Raw genomic sequence first — 17,865 nt, 5'->3', positions numbered from 1 at the left:
GAGCTTTGAGAATGATATCTCACATGACGTAATGGAAGTGGCCTGAGTTAGCGGTATTCGGAGGAGGTTGCAAAGTCTGAGCACACGTAATTCCCATATGAAGCCTGTTTCCTCAATATGTCTATTGGTGATTGTATTACTGGTTGTTAATGAAAAGTGCTCGTACATCAATGACATCATTGAAAAAGCGATTTGCCATTTATTTCCATACAAACAGGAAAAGTAGCACAGTTTGTCATAAGCGGGTCTTCATTTAATAGGTGTCTTGGTTCAAGAAGAAACCCAAAGGTATCCATTTTCTTTCCAGCCTTTGGAATCTGCCCTTCATCTCCATATGAAATCTGTCCAGCACTTCTGTCGCAACACGTTTGAATTGCAGTTCTTTTGACAGTCCTACATTAGAACTCAACTTCCCATCAAGTCTTTTCTTTCTTCTGGTTGTTTTGATTACAGGGAATCCATAGTATTCACTACCTTCTTTTGCTTTTTCGATGGATTGGGTTTTTGTCAGTTTCTCATCATTTTGCAGAAAGCATAAAAGGGTACTAATTTCTTTAGCAGCTTCCCGTATAAGCAGTCCAGACTTTTGTTATTTTGTTCTGAACTATATTAATTGGGCGCATGAGCTTTGACCAGAATTCAAGATAAGCAAAAAATTCTTAATTTTCCACTGCATGAAGAAGATTCTGTGCTAATATTATATGGTATTACGTCATTGTTGGTTGTTTATGTTTTGTGCGAAAGCAAAAGGATTCCGAGCATACAAAAGTGGGAAAGATCCATATCTCGTTATGCTCGAAAATAGAAATACTCCGATAAGTTGACAACTGCTGACGAGTAGAAGACTAAGGAAATCATTCCAACTGATCCCAAACTATTGAAACCATCGGTAGCTGAAAATGCAGAGACATTACTCAACGAACGACAGATGAAAAGCAAAGTGAAATACGATGCAAAAGCAAGACTACCTAAAGATTATTCTGTCGGAGAGTTCGTCTAGGTCAAACATGGCAGAAAGCAGTTGTCATAAAAAAAACATTCAGCACACAGATCTTACATCATAAAGACAAACGATGGAAAAACATACAGAAGAAATCAACGCTTTTTGAATAAGAGTTTCGATGAAGACATCTCTGGGTGCTATAATACCGATGAAGACAATGAACTGCAAACTGTTGGAACAAACGAAACAGACAGTTATAGACCAACGTCTAGAGAACTTGTGCCAGTCAAGACAACCAGAAGTGGACGAATTGTTAAAGTTCCTATGTATAGTAGACAGGGCCGGCCTTAGACCACTGCAGCCTATGCGGTCGCAGTGGGCGCCGCGCTTTCATAGGCCCCGCGCTAATTCCAAGTGTACATTATTAAATTAAACCATTATAACGTATATAAAATAACAGGGTTTTCGCGACCTCCTGATTTTCCAGGGCCTCCAGGAAGTCTCAAGAAAAGGCAAAATATACGATAAAGTACTGAACTTTTTTTGAATTTATTCAAATCTCCTGAAGAATAGACGAAATTGACATTTTGGGGTGCCAATAAATAAAAAGTGGCATTGCGAGCTTTCATTAGATAAAAATTTATTGCAAAGACGAAAGTAGGCCTATTTTCTAATTCAAAAAAATAATTTTGACATTATGCTTATCCCTACCCAGACTAGGCCCCGCGCGATCTGTTTCGCATAGGGCCCCGCAAATGCTAAGCCCTGCTAGTAGATATCACTCTTAATAACTTTAAAGGAAGGGTGTGATAATAACTTCAAAAGGAAGGATGTGCTAATATTATATGATATTACGTCATTGTTTTTTGTTTATGTTTTGTGCAAAAGCAAAAGGATTAGATGTAAATAAAAAGAGAGTTTCCATTGGATTGAGGAAAGATGAATAGAGGGGTAATAACTCGAGTGTGAAGTTTAATTCTGAAATTATAGACGCCAAACCCGAATAATGGACTATTTTAGCATTATTAAGAATAACTTTTAGATCTGTTATATTCGATTCTGTAAATTTTCCTTCAAGGTTAATTAGTGTAGCCATACAATACTTGCCATTTAGATCTATTATTAGTAAAGGTAACAAGATACCTGGAACTCGCTGTATATCATGCAGTTTTATTCGTGGCAACAACGTTTAAAATGTAAGAATAACTTTAAAGAAAACTTTCATCTCTGTGGGAAAATTTATTTTTTTTAAATGTCAACAAAGTCAACGTACTGATAGACCTAGATCTAGTTTTAGTCTTTGTGATAAATTTAATCCATAAATGTTGAAAAAAAAAAGACACTATTTGTCAATCAAATATATTAATTTATGTATTTACAAATAAATTTCGGACACCCATTTGGGGCCCCCCCAGGTGGGGGCCCGGGGGGATTTTAAAATTCTCCCCCCCATCCCCCCCCCCCTTAGTTACGCCACTGATGACAATAAACCTATCCTGTCACCTGTCTAATGCAACAACAAAAAGAACTAATGGTAAGTTTTTACCCGAGGGATCAGTTTTGAGCTCACATCTCGGCTCCTCTCCCATCCAAGTCTCGTCACCTTGACACACACGTGCAGGCAGCCCAACTATGACGTAGCCTTCGTTGCAAGTATACGTGGCAATAGCCTCAAACCTACAGGGAGTGGCAGGACTTTACATTTTAATACACACAGACAAACCTCAAGACATGACTTGACATTTAAATAGATGTACATTAAGAATCCCATGCATTAACACCATTTTAACGCTAGACTTTATGGCAGTGAAATGATTCAATGGAACACTTGTCACATTCTAGACAAAGAAATCGATGAAGATCTTTCACTTTTAGTGTTGACACATAACACGATCATTATTTTCAAAAAATGTTTTACAAAACTTTTTCGTATAAACTTTTGACTAGATCCGCACAGGTGTGTGTGTGTGTGTGGAGGGACTCTAGTCCTGAACCACAACAGAAGGCCTTCAATGTTTGCTGACTTTATACTCATTGGAAGAGGGTTTGGTGTGTGGGAGGGGGAAGGCAGACGGTCCACACGTTCCCAGTTGCCTAGGGCCTACACAGTTCAGAAGGCGGGCCTGTTGGATTTTAAGTTGTGATTACAACAGAACCAATGTCTGATTTGGTAGAAACTGTTTTAAACGTTAAAAACTAAAAGCATAGAAATGGCTCATTCTAAAATCCTGTGTTTCTCAAACTATGGGGCCCATCTGGGGGGAGCCTACAGCGTCCCAAACCCACTCGCTGAGAGGGTGCGAACGTAAATTGCTTCATTGGGGGGGGGGGGAGGGAGCTAGCAAAAGTTTTAGAAACAGTGTTCAAATGTCTTTTGTAATTTGTGAGTTGTTTTCTTATCCTGGGGTAAAAAAGACAAACTATTGAATATGAATTGTTTGTTAGGAACAAAATACGAAAGCAATTAAATAAATATACCAATTTTAAAAAATTCTATTTAGAATTTAGATCACATTTCCCATTTCTCAGATGCTGTCTCACTCTGTGGCTATTCACTAGCGTAAGAGGAGCTCCAATCAAATGAATCACTCTCTAAAGACTTACTTGTTGTATGGTTTGATGTCAACACGACCATTGGGAATATTGGTTGGTATCGGGTAGCATCTCAGGTCTAAAAAACGACAGAGATAATAATAAGCTGGTCATGACTTGGCTTAAATACTTTGACAATTTCTTGAGTATTTTATTTCAAATGTATTGAGTTCATTATTGAAACACAGGATGTACTGCTAGATACAATATTAAGTTGCTCTTACTTTTTTTTTTTTTTTTTTTTGCACATTTTCAAAATTCACTAAACAATGTCAAGGACGCTCAATTGAAATGAACTGTTGCCAACTAAAAAAAGGAAATTGAGCAATAATTTCAATTGTAATAATATATCGTCTGCGCAACAGTTGATTTTCGTCTCAAGTCTCCTTTAGTGCTGCTAGTTGCCTGTTTGTTTTGAATTAAGTGTTCAGTCAAAGAGTAAACATTTAATGCTTCCTCCATATTGAAATAAATAGAAAATGTGTTTGTGCAGCTCTAATAAAAAGTACACTAAAACTAAAATGATCCTAGACCTTTAAAAAAAAACTTATCAACACTTTTTTTTACCTTTGTACACCGGATAGACTAATAAACTTGCTCTACACTATTACTAATAACCTTGTCTCCAAAATAAACAACGAATAACAAACGAATATTCATCTTCAGTTCCATGGTTAAATCATTAAATTTAGAGACCGTTCAGGATAAAAGACTTAAAAGTAAAGTAGCGATTATTCACAAAACACTGAACCCTAACTTTCAAAACAAAACCTAACAATAAAAGACTTTAAAGTAAAGTAGCGATTATTCACATAGCACTGAACCCTAACTTTCAAAACAAAACCTAACAAACTACTAAGAACGACCCAAAGATAAAGGCATGACTTCCATACCCTATACTAGGACAACTCTACACAAATGCTCCTTCTTCCGCTGTGCTATTAGAGCACCGTATGGGTTGCCTGAGTCAGCCAATGACTTAGCAGACTTAAAGTTATCGATGAACATGCATGACTAGATTGACCCAGGGATACAGTGACGACTGTATTTTAGAAGACACCAAAGAGAGACAATGACTAATGGCAGTACTAACTGTATTTTAGAAGACACCAAAGAGAGACAATGACTAATGGCAGTACTAACTGTATTTTAGAAGACACCAAAGAGAGACAATGACTAATGGCAGTACTAACTGTATTTTAGAAGACACCAAAGAGAGACAATGACTAATGGCAGTACTAACTGTATTTTAGAAGACACCAAAGAGAGACAATGACTAATGGCAGTACTAACTGTATTTTAGAAGACACCAAAGAGAGACAATGACTAATGGCAGTACTAACTGTATTTTAGAAGACACCAAAGAGAGACAATGACCAATGGCAGTACTAACTGTATTTTAGAAGACACCAAAGAGAGACAATGACCAATGGCAGTACTAACTGTATTTTAGAAGACACCAAAGAGAGACAATGACCAATGGCAGTACTAACTGTATTTTAGAAGACACCAAAGAGAGACAATGACCAATGGCAGTACTAACTGTATTTTAGAAGACACCAAAGAGAGACAATGACCAATGGCAGTACTAACTGTATTTTAGAAGACACCAAAGAGAGACAATGACCAATGGCAGTACTAACTGTATTTTAGAAGACACCAAAGAGAGACAATGACCAATGGCAGTACTAACTGTATTTTAGAAGACACCAAAGAGAGACAATGACCAATGGCAGTACTAACTGTATTTTAGAAGACACCAAAGAGAGACAATGACCAATGGCAGTACTAACTGTATTTTAGAAGACACCAAAGAGAGACAATGACCAATGGCAGTACTAACTGTATTTTAGAAGACACCAAAGAGAGACAATGACCAATGGCAGTACTAACTGTATTTTAGAAGACACCAAAGAGAGACAATGACCAATGGCAGTACTAACTGTATTTTAGAAGACACCAAAGAGAGACAATGACCAATGGCAGTACTAACTGTATTTTAGAAGACACCAAAGAGAGACAATGACCAATGGCAGTACTAACTGTATTTTAGAAGACACCAAAGAGAGACAATGACCAATGGCAGTACTAACTGTATTTTAGAAGACACCAAAGAGAGACAATGACCAATGGCAGTACTAACTGTATTTTAGAAGACACCAAAGAGAGACAATGACCAATAACAGTACTAACTGTATTTTAGAAGACACCAAAGAGAGACAATGACCAATGGCAGTACTAACTGTATTTTAGAAGACACCAAAGAGAGACAATGACCAATGGCAGTACTAACTGTATTTTAGAAGACACCAAAGAGAGACAATGACTAATGGCAGTACTAACTGTATTTTAGAAGACACCAAAGAGAGACAATGACTAATGGCAGTACTAACTGTATTTTAGAAGACACCAAAGAGAGACAATGACTAATGGCAGTACTAACTGTATTTTAGAAGACACCAAAGAGAGACAATGACTAATGGCAGTACTAACTGTATTTTAGAAGACACCAAAGAGAGACAATGACTAATGGCAGTACTAACTGTATTTTAGAAGACACCAAAGAGAGACAATGACTAATGGCAGTACTAACTGTATTTTAGAAGACACCAAAGAGAGACAATGACTAATGGCAGTACTAACTGTATTTTAGAAGACACCAAAGAGAGACAATGACTAATGGCAGTACTAACTGTATTTTAGAAGACACCAAAGAGAGACAATGACTAATGGCAGTACTAACTGTATTTTAGAAGACACCAAAGAGAGACAATGACTAATGGCAGTACTAACTGTATTTTAGAAGACACCAAAGAGAGACAATGACTAATGGCAGTACTAACTGTATTTTAGAAGACACCAAAGAGAGACAATGACTAATGGCAGTACTAACTGTATTTTAGAAGACACCAAAGAGAGACAATGACTAATGGCAGTACTAACTGTATTTTAGAAGACACCAAAGAGAGACAATGACTAATGGCAGTACTAACTGTATTTTAGAAGACACCAAAGAGAGACAATGACTAATGGCAGTACTAACTGTATTTTAGAAGACACCAAAGAGAGACAATGACTAATGGCAGTACTAACTGTATTTTAGAAGACACCAAAGAGAGACAATGACTAATGGCAGTACTAACTGTATTTTAGAAGACACCAAAGAGAGACAATGACTAATGGCAGTACTAACTGTATTTTAGAAGACACCAAAGAGAGACAATGACTAATGGCAGTACTAACTGTATTTTAGAAGACACCAAAGAGAGACAATGACTAATGGCAGTACTAACTGTATTTTAGAAGACACCAAAGAGAGACAATGACTAATGGCAGTACTAACTGTATTTTAGAAGACACCAAAGAGAGACAATGACTAATGGCAGTACTAACTGTATTTTAGAAGACACCAAAGAGAGACAATGACTAATGGCAGTACTAACTTGGATTGACGCAACTCTTGCCACACTTTCCGTCACACATACACTTCTTCCTGGAACTGTTGCAGTCTAGGTCAGAGTTACATCTCTTGCTACACTTCCTGGAGCCCCTGTCTTCAGACTGGCGCTCGTGATCACAGACAGTTGTGTCTGAGTCTGAGGAAGAGAACATGTTTCTGATCATTTCAATGGTCCATGCTAAATGTTGTTCAAACGTAATCTGCGAAATGAAAACCGTTCAAAGGGCGACTAATGGTAAGTTAACATGTTTGAGAACTCAACAGACACTATCTTGTAGTTTACTGGTTTACTTTGCATTCAAGGCCGAATAGAGGTGGTGGACTTGGAAAGTATTTTTTGTGGAGCGCTGTACCTTCTATTGAAGTCTTTAACGACAATGCGTTGCCTTAATGGACAGTTACTGACAAAATATATTAATTGTAAATAAAATCAGATTTTTCTTTAACAAAAAAAAATATGCATGTTTGAATAAAACTGTACATATTTTATTTTGTGGGCGCCTTCCTCAAATTCGGCTTTAGGTGGTGGCGGAGTAAGGCAACTGCTCCAGGCCACGCGCCCTAGTGGGGCACCAGGATAATATAATCTTTATCTCCGTCAGTCCATCGTACTAATATTTGTGGCCCTAAAAGGACACTCGCCCAGGGACCCCACTTTATCTTTATATCCTTAAAAGCAACCTGTTTTCAGCAATTAAAAGTTTTTTTAAAAACTTAATAACCTCTCCGTTTTTGTTTTTTTTAGAATAGCATAATTCTTTAAGATACATAACAGCATTTACTATAGGACTGCATTTATTACACGTCATCATTTAATACATGACTGCATTTATTACACGACATCATTTAATACATGACTGCATTTATTACACGTCAGCATTTAATCCATGACTGCATTTATTCCAAGAAAGCATTTAATAAGCAAGTTTGTTGAATATAGTCGATGTCGTTAGAACTTCCAAATGCATTATGGGAAGGGAGTATAGCGGGTGGATACAAGTTGTTTTTTTTTTTTTTTTTGAAAAGCATAGTCCGAGCATTACGTACAAATCTTGTGATCCCTTCACAAGTGCGAAACTATAACTTGAATTAAAGAGCTGACTCCGTGCCATTGAATATCTTCCTGACAATTATCTCGAGTTGCTTTCCAAAGTGACAGACGTCCAGTTTTGTCACATGTGTATTGGAGGTCAGGAGAGTAGCACAGGCTGCTGGTCATTGGAGGAATGTGTGTCATATGTTTCATTTTTTTTTCACAAATATTTGTAGCATTCTAAGATCACAATATTGTGTCAGAGTTTCCTTTCTGTCATTCTTTCTAACATTTCACTATCACTCTCTTTCTCTCTTCTATCGCCTATCTCTCTCTCATCTTTTTCACGTTTCTTTCTCTGATTTCTCTTATTTCTATTTCCATACTCTGTCTCAATCTCATCTTTCTCTCTTATCTCTTAATATCCCTAAACTCTTTTTCTTTTCTCTATATTTCTCTCATCTCTCTATCTATCTATCTATGTTCACGTAATCTCTCTTTTCTCTAAATCGCACTTTTCAATTTGTTTCTTCTTTCTCTCTCTCTCTCTCTTACTATTTCCTCTCTTTTCTCTCTCTCTCTCTCTCTCTCAACTCTTATTATGTCGTACTCAACAATTACACACAATCGTATCATTCACGTCCTAGTATTTATAAGTTTCTAAAACTGAAAGAAAAATAGAAAAATAAAAAAAAAACATCCAGACAGCAGCACGCTATAAAACTTGTGCTGAATGAAGAGATGATGAGGGGAGGTAATAACTGGAGACAACAAGAAGGGAATTAAGAATTTTAAAGAAATTAAGGGGAAGTAAGAACAGAAAGATATATATATATCTTTCATATATATATATATATATATATATATATATATATATATAAATACTAGCCGGATATTATTCGCGGCTTGAGGGCCTTAGTTTGTGTATTACTAATCTAGTGAATTGGATTTAGATCAATGTCAAACTTAGCTAATGTACCTCTCAATTTTATTTTGTTTCGCCACGAAAATAAAATAGATTTGTTTAAAAGTTTATTTAATAGACATAAATTTAGATTTTTTTTTAGGGCTGCAAGGGGGGGGGGGGAGGTCCCGTTGGACATTAAACATACACTACGGTCTCTGCCATTATCTAAGAAACATTTATGCCTAGTTTATCAAGATTGGTCAAACGGTTTTGATTTCTATGCGGGACATACATACAAACATACGCCTAAATATATATAGAGAGAGGAGTCAATGATAGATTGAGATTACATCAAGAAAGTGTTAAAACAGATCTAGACTAAACTACAGCGGCGCTGCACAGAATAGATCTAGACTAAACTACAGCGGCGCTGCACAGAATAGATCTAGACTAAACTACAGCGGCGCTGCACAGAATAGATCTAGACTAAACTACAGCGGCGCTGCACAGAATAGATCTAGACTTAACTACAGCGGCGCTGCACAGAATAGATCTAGACTAAACTACAGCGGCGCTGCACAGAATAGATCTAGACTAAACTACAGCGGCGCTGCACAGAATAGATCTAGACTAAACTACAGCGGCGCTGCACAGAATAGATCTAGACTAAACTACAGCGGCGCTGCAGAGAATAGATCTAGACTAAACTACAGCGGCGCTGCAGAGAATAGATCTAGACTAAACTACAGCGGCGCTGCACAGAATAGATCTAGACTAAACAACAGCGGCGCTGCACAGAATAGATCTAGACTTAACTAAAGCGGCGCTGCACAGAATAGATCTAGACTAAACTACAGCGGCGCTGCACAGAATAGATCTAGACTAAACTACAGCGGCGCTGCACAGAATAGATCTAGACTAAACTACAGCGGCGCTGCACAGAATAGATCTCATTGTTTGGAGACATCAAGGGGGACTGAGAAGCGTGAAGCTAAGAAAGACAACTCGGACAAATGTAGTTTATCTCCCCTCACAACTCCAGATAGTCGTGTCCTCAATAATTCATGACACTTGGTCTAAGCAGTGTCATCCCAGTGTCACTGATCTGTCATTTTGTCTACCGGACCCCCGGACTCGTGGTGTCGTCTGGGACTGTATGTGGACTGCTAATGGTGGTATCTTTTTTTTTTTAAGTCTCACTGGTGTTATAGATGAGGGTGAGGTGTGGTGTAGTTGAAAAAACAAAACAGAAAAGTGTAAACACAGTTGTATGGCAGCCAGAAATATGTGTAGACTATTGGCTCGTTCGCTTTTCTTTCTCCCCTCTCCCTGTGTTTGTATATCTCTCTTTCACACTCTCTTTCACACTCTCTTTCACAATTCTCTTTCACACTTCTCGTTCACACTCTCTTTCACACTCTCTTTCACACTTCTCTTTCACACTTCTCTTTCACACTCTCTTTCACACTTCTCTTTCACACTCTCTTTCACACTCTCTTTCACACTTCTCTTTCACACTCTCTTTCACACTTCTCTTTCACACTCTCTTTCACACTCTCTTTCACACTCTCTTTCACACTCTCTTTCACACTTTTCTTTCACACTCTCTTTCACACTTCTCTTTCACACTTCTCTTTCACACTCTCTTTCACACTTCTCTTTCACACTCTCTTTCACACTTCTCTTTCACACTCTCTTTCACACTTCTCTTTCACACTCTCTTTCACACTTCTCTTTCACACTTCTCTTTCACACTTCTCTTTCATACTTCTCTTTCACACTCTCTTTCACACTTCTCTTTCACACTTCTCGTTCACACTTCTCTTTCACACTCTCTTTCACAATCTCTTTCACACTTCTCTTTCACACTCTTTTTCACACTTCTCTTTCACACTTCTCTTTCACACTCTCTTTCACACTCTCTTTCACACTCTCTTTCACACTTCTCTTTCACACTCTCTTTCACACTCTCTTTCACACTCTCTTTCACACTTCTTTTTCACACTTCTCTTTCACACTCTCTTTCACACTCTCTTTCACACTTTTCTTTCACACTTCTCTTTCACACTTCTCTTTCACACTTCTCTTTCACACTTCTCTTTCACACTCTCTTTCACACTCTCTTTCACACTTCTCTTTCACACTCTCTTTCACACTTCTCTTTCACAATCTCTTTCACACTCTCTTTCACACTTGTCTTTCACACTTCTCTTTCACACTTTTCTTTCACACTCTCTTTCACACTTCTCTTTCACACTCTCTTTCACACTTCTCTTTCACACTTCTCTTTCACAATCTCTTTCACACTCTCTTTCACACTTCTCTTTCACACTTCTCTTTCACACTTCTCTTTCACACTCTCTTTCACACTTCTCTTTCACACTTCTCGTTCACACTCTCTTTCACACTCTCTTTCACACTCTCTTTCACTCTCTCTTTCACACTTTTCTTTCACACTCTCTTTCACACTTCTCTTTCACACTCTCTTTCACACTTCTCTTTCACACTTCTCTTTCACACTCTCTTTCACACTTCTCTTTCACACTCTCTTTCACACTTCTCTTTCACGCTTCTCTTTCACACTCCCTTTCACACTTCTCTTTCAAATCTCTTTCACACTCTCTTTCACACTTCTCTTTCACACTTCTCTTTCACACTTCTCTTTCACACTCTCTTTCACACTTCACTTTCACACTTCTCGTTCACACTCTCTTTCACACTTCTCTTTCACACTTCTCTTTCACACTCTCTTTCACAATCTCTTTCACACTCTCTTTCACACTCTCTCTCACACTCTCTTTCACACTCTCTTTCACAATCTCTTTCACACCCTCTTTCGTAGAGTCTCTCTGTATTTTTCCCTTCCATCCTTGGTTACTCAGCCTTTTCTTCTCACTTTCTTGTTATCATTGTCTTTCGCTCTTCACTTTCTCTCTCTCTTTCTCTCTCTCTCTCTCTGTCACCTCTCGTCTTGTCCTATCAGACAAAATGGTGCCGCAGGGGAAACTAAAAAGAAGTCGAGATCCCAACAGACTCGGACAAACAAACCAACAAACAAACAAACAAACAAACAAACAAACAAACAAACGGTTGAGCTAAAATACATTGAAGAAACATGAACATGTCAGAATTAAGTTTTAAAAAGTTTACCAACAGTCATTGTGTTGAGAGAAAGTTGAAGAAAAAAAGTAATTTAAAAAAAAAAAGAAAGAAAATAGTTTGATTAGACAACGGCTTGAAACACAGTAAGTAGAGTGCGATCATAAGGGATTGCATTATTCAAAGTAAGACTCGTCACATCGATAGAATAATTCTCCAATAGATAAAATCATTCTGTTTTCTTTTAATATACTCGTACGACTGTAGTAGCAAAGTTTGTTTTTTCGTATTGCTAGTCAATTCACGCAATGCGGGCATGTTTCAGCACATGAGAAAGTAGTTCTGAATATAAAACACCTCATATGTCTTTCACAAATACTTCTGAACATAAACATCTCGTATGTCTTGTGACAATTTAGTTCTGACCATAAAACATCTCGTATGTCTTGTAACAATTTAGTTCTGAACATAAAACATCTCGTATATCTTGTGACAATTTAGTTCTGAACATAAAACATCTCGTATATCTTGTGACAATTTAGTTCTGAACATAAAACATCTCGTATATCTTGTGACAATTAAGTTCTGAACATAAAACAACTCGTATATCTTGTGACAATTTAGTTCTGACCATAAAACATCTCGTATGTCTTGTGACAATTTAGTTCTGACCATAAAACATCTCGTATATCTTGTGACAATTTAGTTCTGAACATAAAACAACTCGTATATCTTGTGACAATTTAGTTCTGACCATAAAACTTCTCGTATGTCTTGTGACAAATAAGTTCTGAACATAAAACATCTCGTATGTCTTGTGACAAATAAGTTCTGACCATAAAACATCTCGTATATCTTGTGACAAATAAGTTCTGAACATAAAACATCTCTTATGTCTTGTGACAAATAAGTTCTGAACATAAAACACCTCTTATGTCTTGTGACAAATAAGTTCTGAACATAAAACATCTCGTATATCTTGTGACAAATAAGTTCTGAACATAAAACATCTCTTATGTCTTGTGACAAATAAGTTCTGAACATAAAACATCTCTTATGTCTTGTGACAAATAAGTTCTGAACATAAAACACCTCTTATGTCTTGTGACAAATAAGTTCTGAACATAAAACATCTCGTATATCTTGTGACAAATAAGTTCTGAACATAAAACACCTCTTATGTCTTGTGACAAATAAGTTCTGAACATAAAACACCTCTTATGTCTTGTGACAAATAAGTTCTGAACATAAAACATCTCTTATGTCTTGTGACAAATAAGTTCTGAACATAAAACATCTCTTATGTCTTGTGACAAATAAGTTCTGAACATAAAACACCTCTTATGTCTTGTGACAAATAAGTTCTGAACATAAAACATCTCTTATGTCTTGTGACAAATAAGTTCTGAACATAAAACATCTCTTATTTCTTGTGACAAATAAGTTCTGAACATAAAACATCTCTTATTTCTTGTGACAAATAAGTTCTGAACATAAAACATCTCTTATTTCTTGTGATATCTGTTACACCAACAAGTTCCCACAGCTTTCATCCAAGATGCTTAAAGCTAAAAATAGCTCCTTGACTCACAGATCTGTATCCTGGGCATGCACTTGTCCCCGTGAGCCAGGGTCAACTCCAGGGCCGGCTGACAGCAGTTATTGCTTGCACCCGATGTTTGGAAGAGAGAGAGAGAGAGAGAGAGAGAGAGAGAGAGAGAGAGAGGAAGGCGCAAGAGTTGGGAGAGAGAGAGGGAGAAAGTTTAATGACATGAATATTTCAGACCAGGCAATAACTTAACGAAATGGAACGATTCTGTTTGTGTTCCCTGCATTTATGTCAAGATGGTTTGTTTTTATTTGATGAATAGATTTAACCTCCAGCTCAACTCTTTTAACTCCAGCTCAACTCTTTTAACTCTTAGATCGTATATATATATATATATATATATATATATATATATATATATATATATATATATATATATGACATATAGCACTCTTCTCAGTGGCGTATCGAGGGTGCTAGGCGACCGGGGCTGCAAGTCCTTTTCTAACCTCTCACCTTAAATTTGCAATGAGTCAACAGTAAGTCATACAATAAGTCATACAAAACTTACATCTTCTGTAAACGAATTTAATGAACGAACAATCTGTAGCGAATAAAATATATTAATAGTTTATGCAGTGTTTTGATACACATTTTGGCGCCCCTCCGACATCCGGGGAGTCTCACCACTAGCACCCCCTTACCTCTTTTAGACACTGAATTTGTAAAAATCTTCTGACTCCAAGAAAAATCTAATTATTAGCAAACTTTAAAGATATTTTTTTTTTTTTAAATCTTGATACACTAGAAGAAATAAACGTAGGCACTGCTGGCCGAGGCTTCGGTGGAGACTTCTGGCAGAGGCGTTTTTAGGGACTGCTGGCTGATGCTTCTCTAGGGACATGACGCTTAAAGCCAAATTTTTAGGATTCAGAGAATGGAGTAAAAGCGTCCACACGAGAATACATACTGCATCCAATTAAACTTAGCCTTATTAGAGTCTCCCTTTATCAGCGAAAAATCGGATCATTATTAGTGTCTTTTTCTGGATGGATGACCTTGTCCGACAGGGGATACAGCTTGCTGTTCATCAAGGAATGATTTACTCTTTAAAGAGCCTCTCCCACAGCTCAATGCAAACTAATATCACACTTTTTAGAATAATACAACAGACATTCGTGTATATCGACTCTGATCTGTTGGATAATTGGCGAGATAAAGATACGAAAGTGGATACTTATTTAAGTTTGCACAATAGTAGGCTTAATTATATTATGACAGAAACATTTGAAATGTGACATTATCGTAATTAAAAAGCGGTGACATTTACGCAGATATTCCTTTTTTTTTTTTTACCTCCCCCTTTCTTTTCCCAACTGGTCCAGACAAGTGATAGGATTATAGCGCATTGACACAAATGATAGGATTATAGCGCATTGAGACAAGTGATAGGATCATACCGTAGTGAGACAAGTGATAGGATCATACCGTAGTGAGACCAGTGATAGGATCATACCGTAGTGAGACCAGTGATAGGATCATACCGTAGTGAGACAAGTGATAGGATCATACCGTAGTGAGACAAGTGATAGGATCATACCGTAGTGAGACAAGTGATAGGATCATACCGTAGAGAGACCAGTGATAGGATCATACCGTAGTGAGACAAGTGATAGGATCATACCGTAGTGAGACAAGTGATAGGATCATACCGTAGTGAGACCAGTGATAGGATCATACCGTAGTGAGACCAGTGATAGGATCATACCGTAGTGAGACAAGTGATAGGATCATACCGTAGTGAGACAAGTGATAGGATCATACCGTAGTGAGACCTGTGATAGGATCATACCGTAGTGAGACCAGTGATAGGATCATACCGTAGTGAGACCAGTGATAGGATCATACAGTAGTGAGACCAGTGATAGGATCATAGCGTAGTGAGACCAGTGATAGGATCATACCGTAGTGAGACCAGTGATAGGATCATACCGTAGTGAGACCAGTGATAGGATCATAGCGTAGTGAGACCAGTGATAGGATCATACCGTAGTGAGACCAGTGATAGGATCATAGCGTAGTGAGACCAGTGATAGGATCATACCGTAGTGAGACCAGTGATAGGATCATAGCGTAGTGAGACCAGTGATAGGATCATAGCGTAGTGAGACCAGTGATAGGATCATAGCGTAGTGAGACCAGTGATAGGATCATAGCGTAGTGAGACCAGTGATAGGATCATAGCGTAGTGAGACCAGTGATAGGATCATAGCGTAGTGAGACCAGTGATAGGATCATACCGTAGTGAGACCAGTGATAGGATCATAGCGTAGTGAGACCAGTGATAGGATCATACCGTAGTGAGACCAGTGATAGGATCATAGCGTAGTGAGACCAGTGATAGGATCATAGCGTAGTGAGACAAGTGATAGGATCATAGCGTAGTGAGACCAGTGATAGGATCATACCGTAGTGAGACCAGTGATAGGATCATAGCGTAGTGAGACCAGTGATAGGATCATACCGTAGTGAGACCAGTGATAGGATCATAGCGTAGTGAGACCAGTGATAGGATCATACCGTAGTGAGACCAGTGATAGGATCATACCGTAGTGAGACCAGTGATAGGATCATACCGTAGTGAGACAAGTGATAGGATCATACCGTAGTGAGACCAGTGATAGGATCATACCGTATTAAGAAAGCTAAAAACATGTAATTGCTCTTTAAAAAAAACAACAATTGGTACAAATCCTATACTCTTAAGCGAGCAATTCTTGTATGTATGTATGTATATATATTTATATTTATATATATATATATAAATTTTATTTCGAAAACGGCTCTAACGATTTTCTTTAAAAGTTCACGGTATGTGCATAATAGTGAGAAAAAAATTCTCAACTCATTGGCCACATCGGGAAAACTCGAGGTCGACCGTTATATCGGTTTGAAAATGCCTCATTATCGAAAAATTAATTTTGGCTAGAATGTTTTATGAATGAAAATTTTCCATGACGTAAACGGGAAAAACGCTGCTTACGTCACTAGGCTTACCGCAGTACACTAAAATATTTCTTTGCAAACAAGAACAAGTTTTAAAGAATCAATAGACCTAATTAAACATTTGCGCACCATCTTACTGTAGATTGATTTATTATAGAACTATGAAAGAGAAGTAATGAAATTAAATGTGCCGATGTATGATTAGTATAGTTCCATGATTAGTTATTGTGTTTTAAGTGCTTAATAAGTTGTTTACACTTTAATTGTGTAGAGCGGTGTAGATACCTTTTACTTTGTTGTTTATTTTGCTGGTGACCTCCAGCTGTCTCGTTCTGAGGTTGCATGCAACCATGTGCTCTCTTCTATGTCAGCTAAGTCAAGTTTGCGCCATAAGCTGGTCTTTTAAGGGTTTCGGTGTTACGTCGACCACTTTTTAGCTCACCAAAAAAGACTGCCTTTGGCATGTGTTCGTCTGAGATTCGTCTCCCATACAGGATACTGCTCTGTCCAGCGTAACTGTCGGACTTAAAGAATTCCCTCTATACAAAGGCCGCGGATACACATTTGAGACCAAAAGAAAATTTCTGCCGAGGACAGACGCAGACGCTAAAAGAAAATCTTAATCGAGCACCGCGGACAATGGTTATGCTTGCCCTGGATGTGGCAAGATATGTAGGTCACAGCTGCAATCCTCATTAATTTTCGGACTCTAAGACAAGCCTTATTATTATAATTATTTTGCTGGTGAATTATTACCATGTGTTCATGCTTCAGTGTCTACCTCTACTGTACCAAAACAAAGGAAATGGTCATAACACAGCTTCTCTACGCCTTACTTGCTCACACTAAACATGATATCCATCTAGCGGTCAACGAGTTTGCGTACACTGCAGCCTCTTTTGATTTAACTATAAACCTCAGTAAAAAGCTTGGAGTTAGGGCCAGGATAGATCTGAATGGATGGATGTGTAAAAGCAGGCCATAGCACCACTAGGATGGATGGATGGCAAAAGCCGGTATGAACTTCCTATAGTCCGACAGTCAGGCTGGGCAGGGCAGTATCCCGTATGGGTAACGAGCATATTGTTTGGCGTAACAGAGGTGCCCCACGGAAACGTTTCTTTAGAAAACTAATGCCATGATTTAAGTCTAATAAAAAAAAATGCGCCATTTTACTTTGTCACTAAGTGCATGTTTTACCCTATAACGTAGAGAAGTTACATTGCAAAGACTTTCTTCCAAGCCAATAATAGTAGGCCTACAATAGTTTTACGCA

At 37.8% G+C, this 17,865-nt stretch overlaps 1 protein-coding gene across 2 annotated transcripts in view; it reads right to left on the bottom strand.

Annotated features, from left to right (window-relative positions):
* LOC106062087 (protein lev-9-like) overlaps positions 1-17,865 on the bottom strand; it is a 157,596-nt gene that overhangs the window by 14,361 nt on the left and 125,370 nt on the right. For both annotated transcript variants that reach the window (XM_056042692.1, XM_056042693.1), the window contains 3 exons: positions 6,979-7,131; positions 3,548-3,614; positions 2,490-2,620 (listed from right to left, as the gene is read on the bottom strand). In XM_056042692.1, the coding sequence (XP_055898667.1) occupies positions 2,490-2,620; positions 3,548-3,614; positions 6,979-7,131 (351 nt within the window). The remainder of the gene's footprint in view (positions 1-2,489; positions 2,621-3,547; positions 3,615-6,978; positions 7,132-17,865) is intronic.

The sequence above is a fragment of the Biomphalaria glabrata genome, chromosome 9 (genome assembly GCF_947242115.1).
Source record: "Biomphalaria glabrata chromosome 9, xgBioGlab47.1, whole genome shotgun sequence".
Taxonomy (NCBI): domain Eukaryota; kingdom Metazoa; phylum Mollusca; class Gastropoda; family Planorbidae; genus Biomphalaria; species Biomphalaria glabrata.
This window is presented reverse-complemented; position numbering and strand designations above follow the sequence as displayed.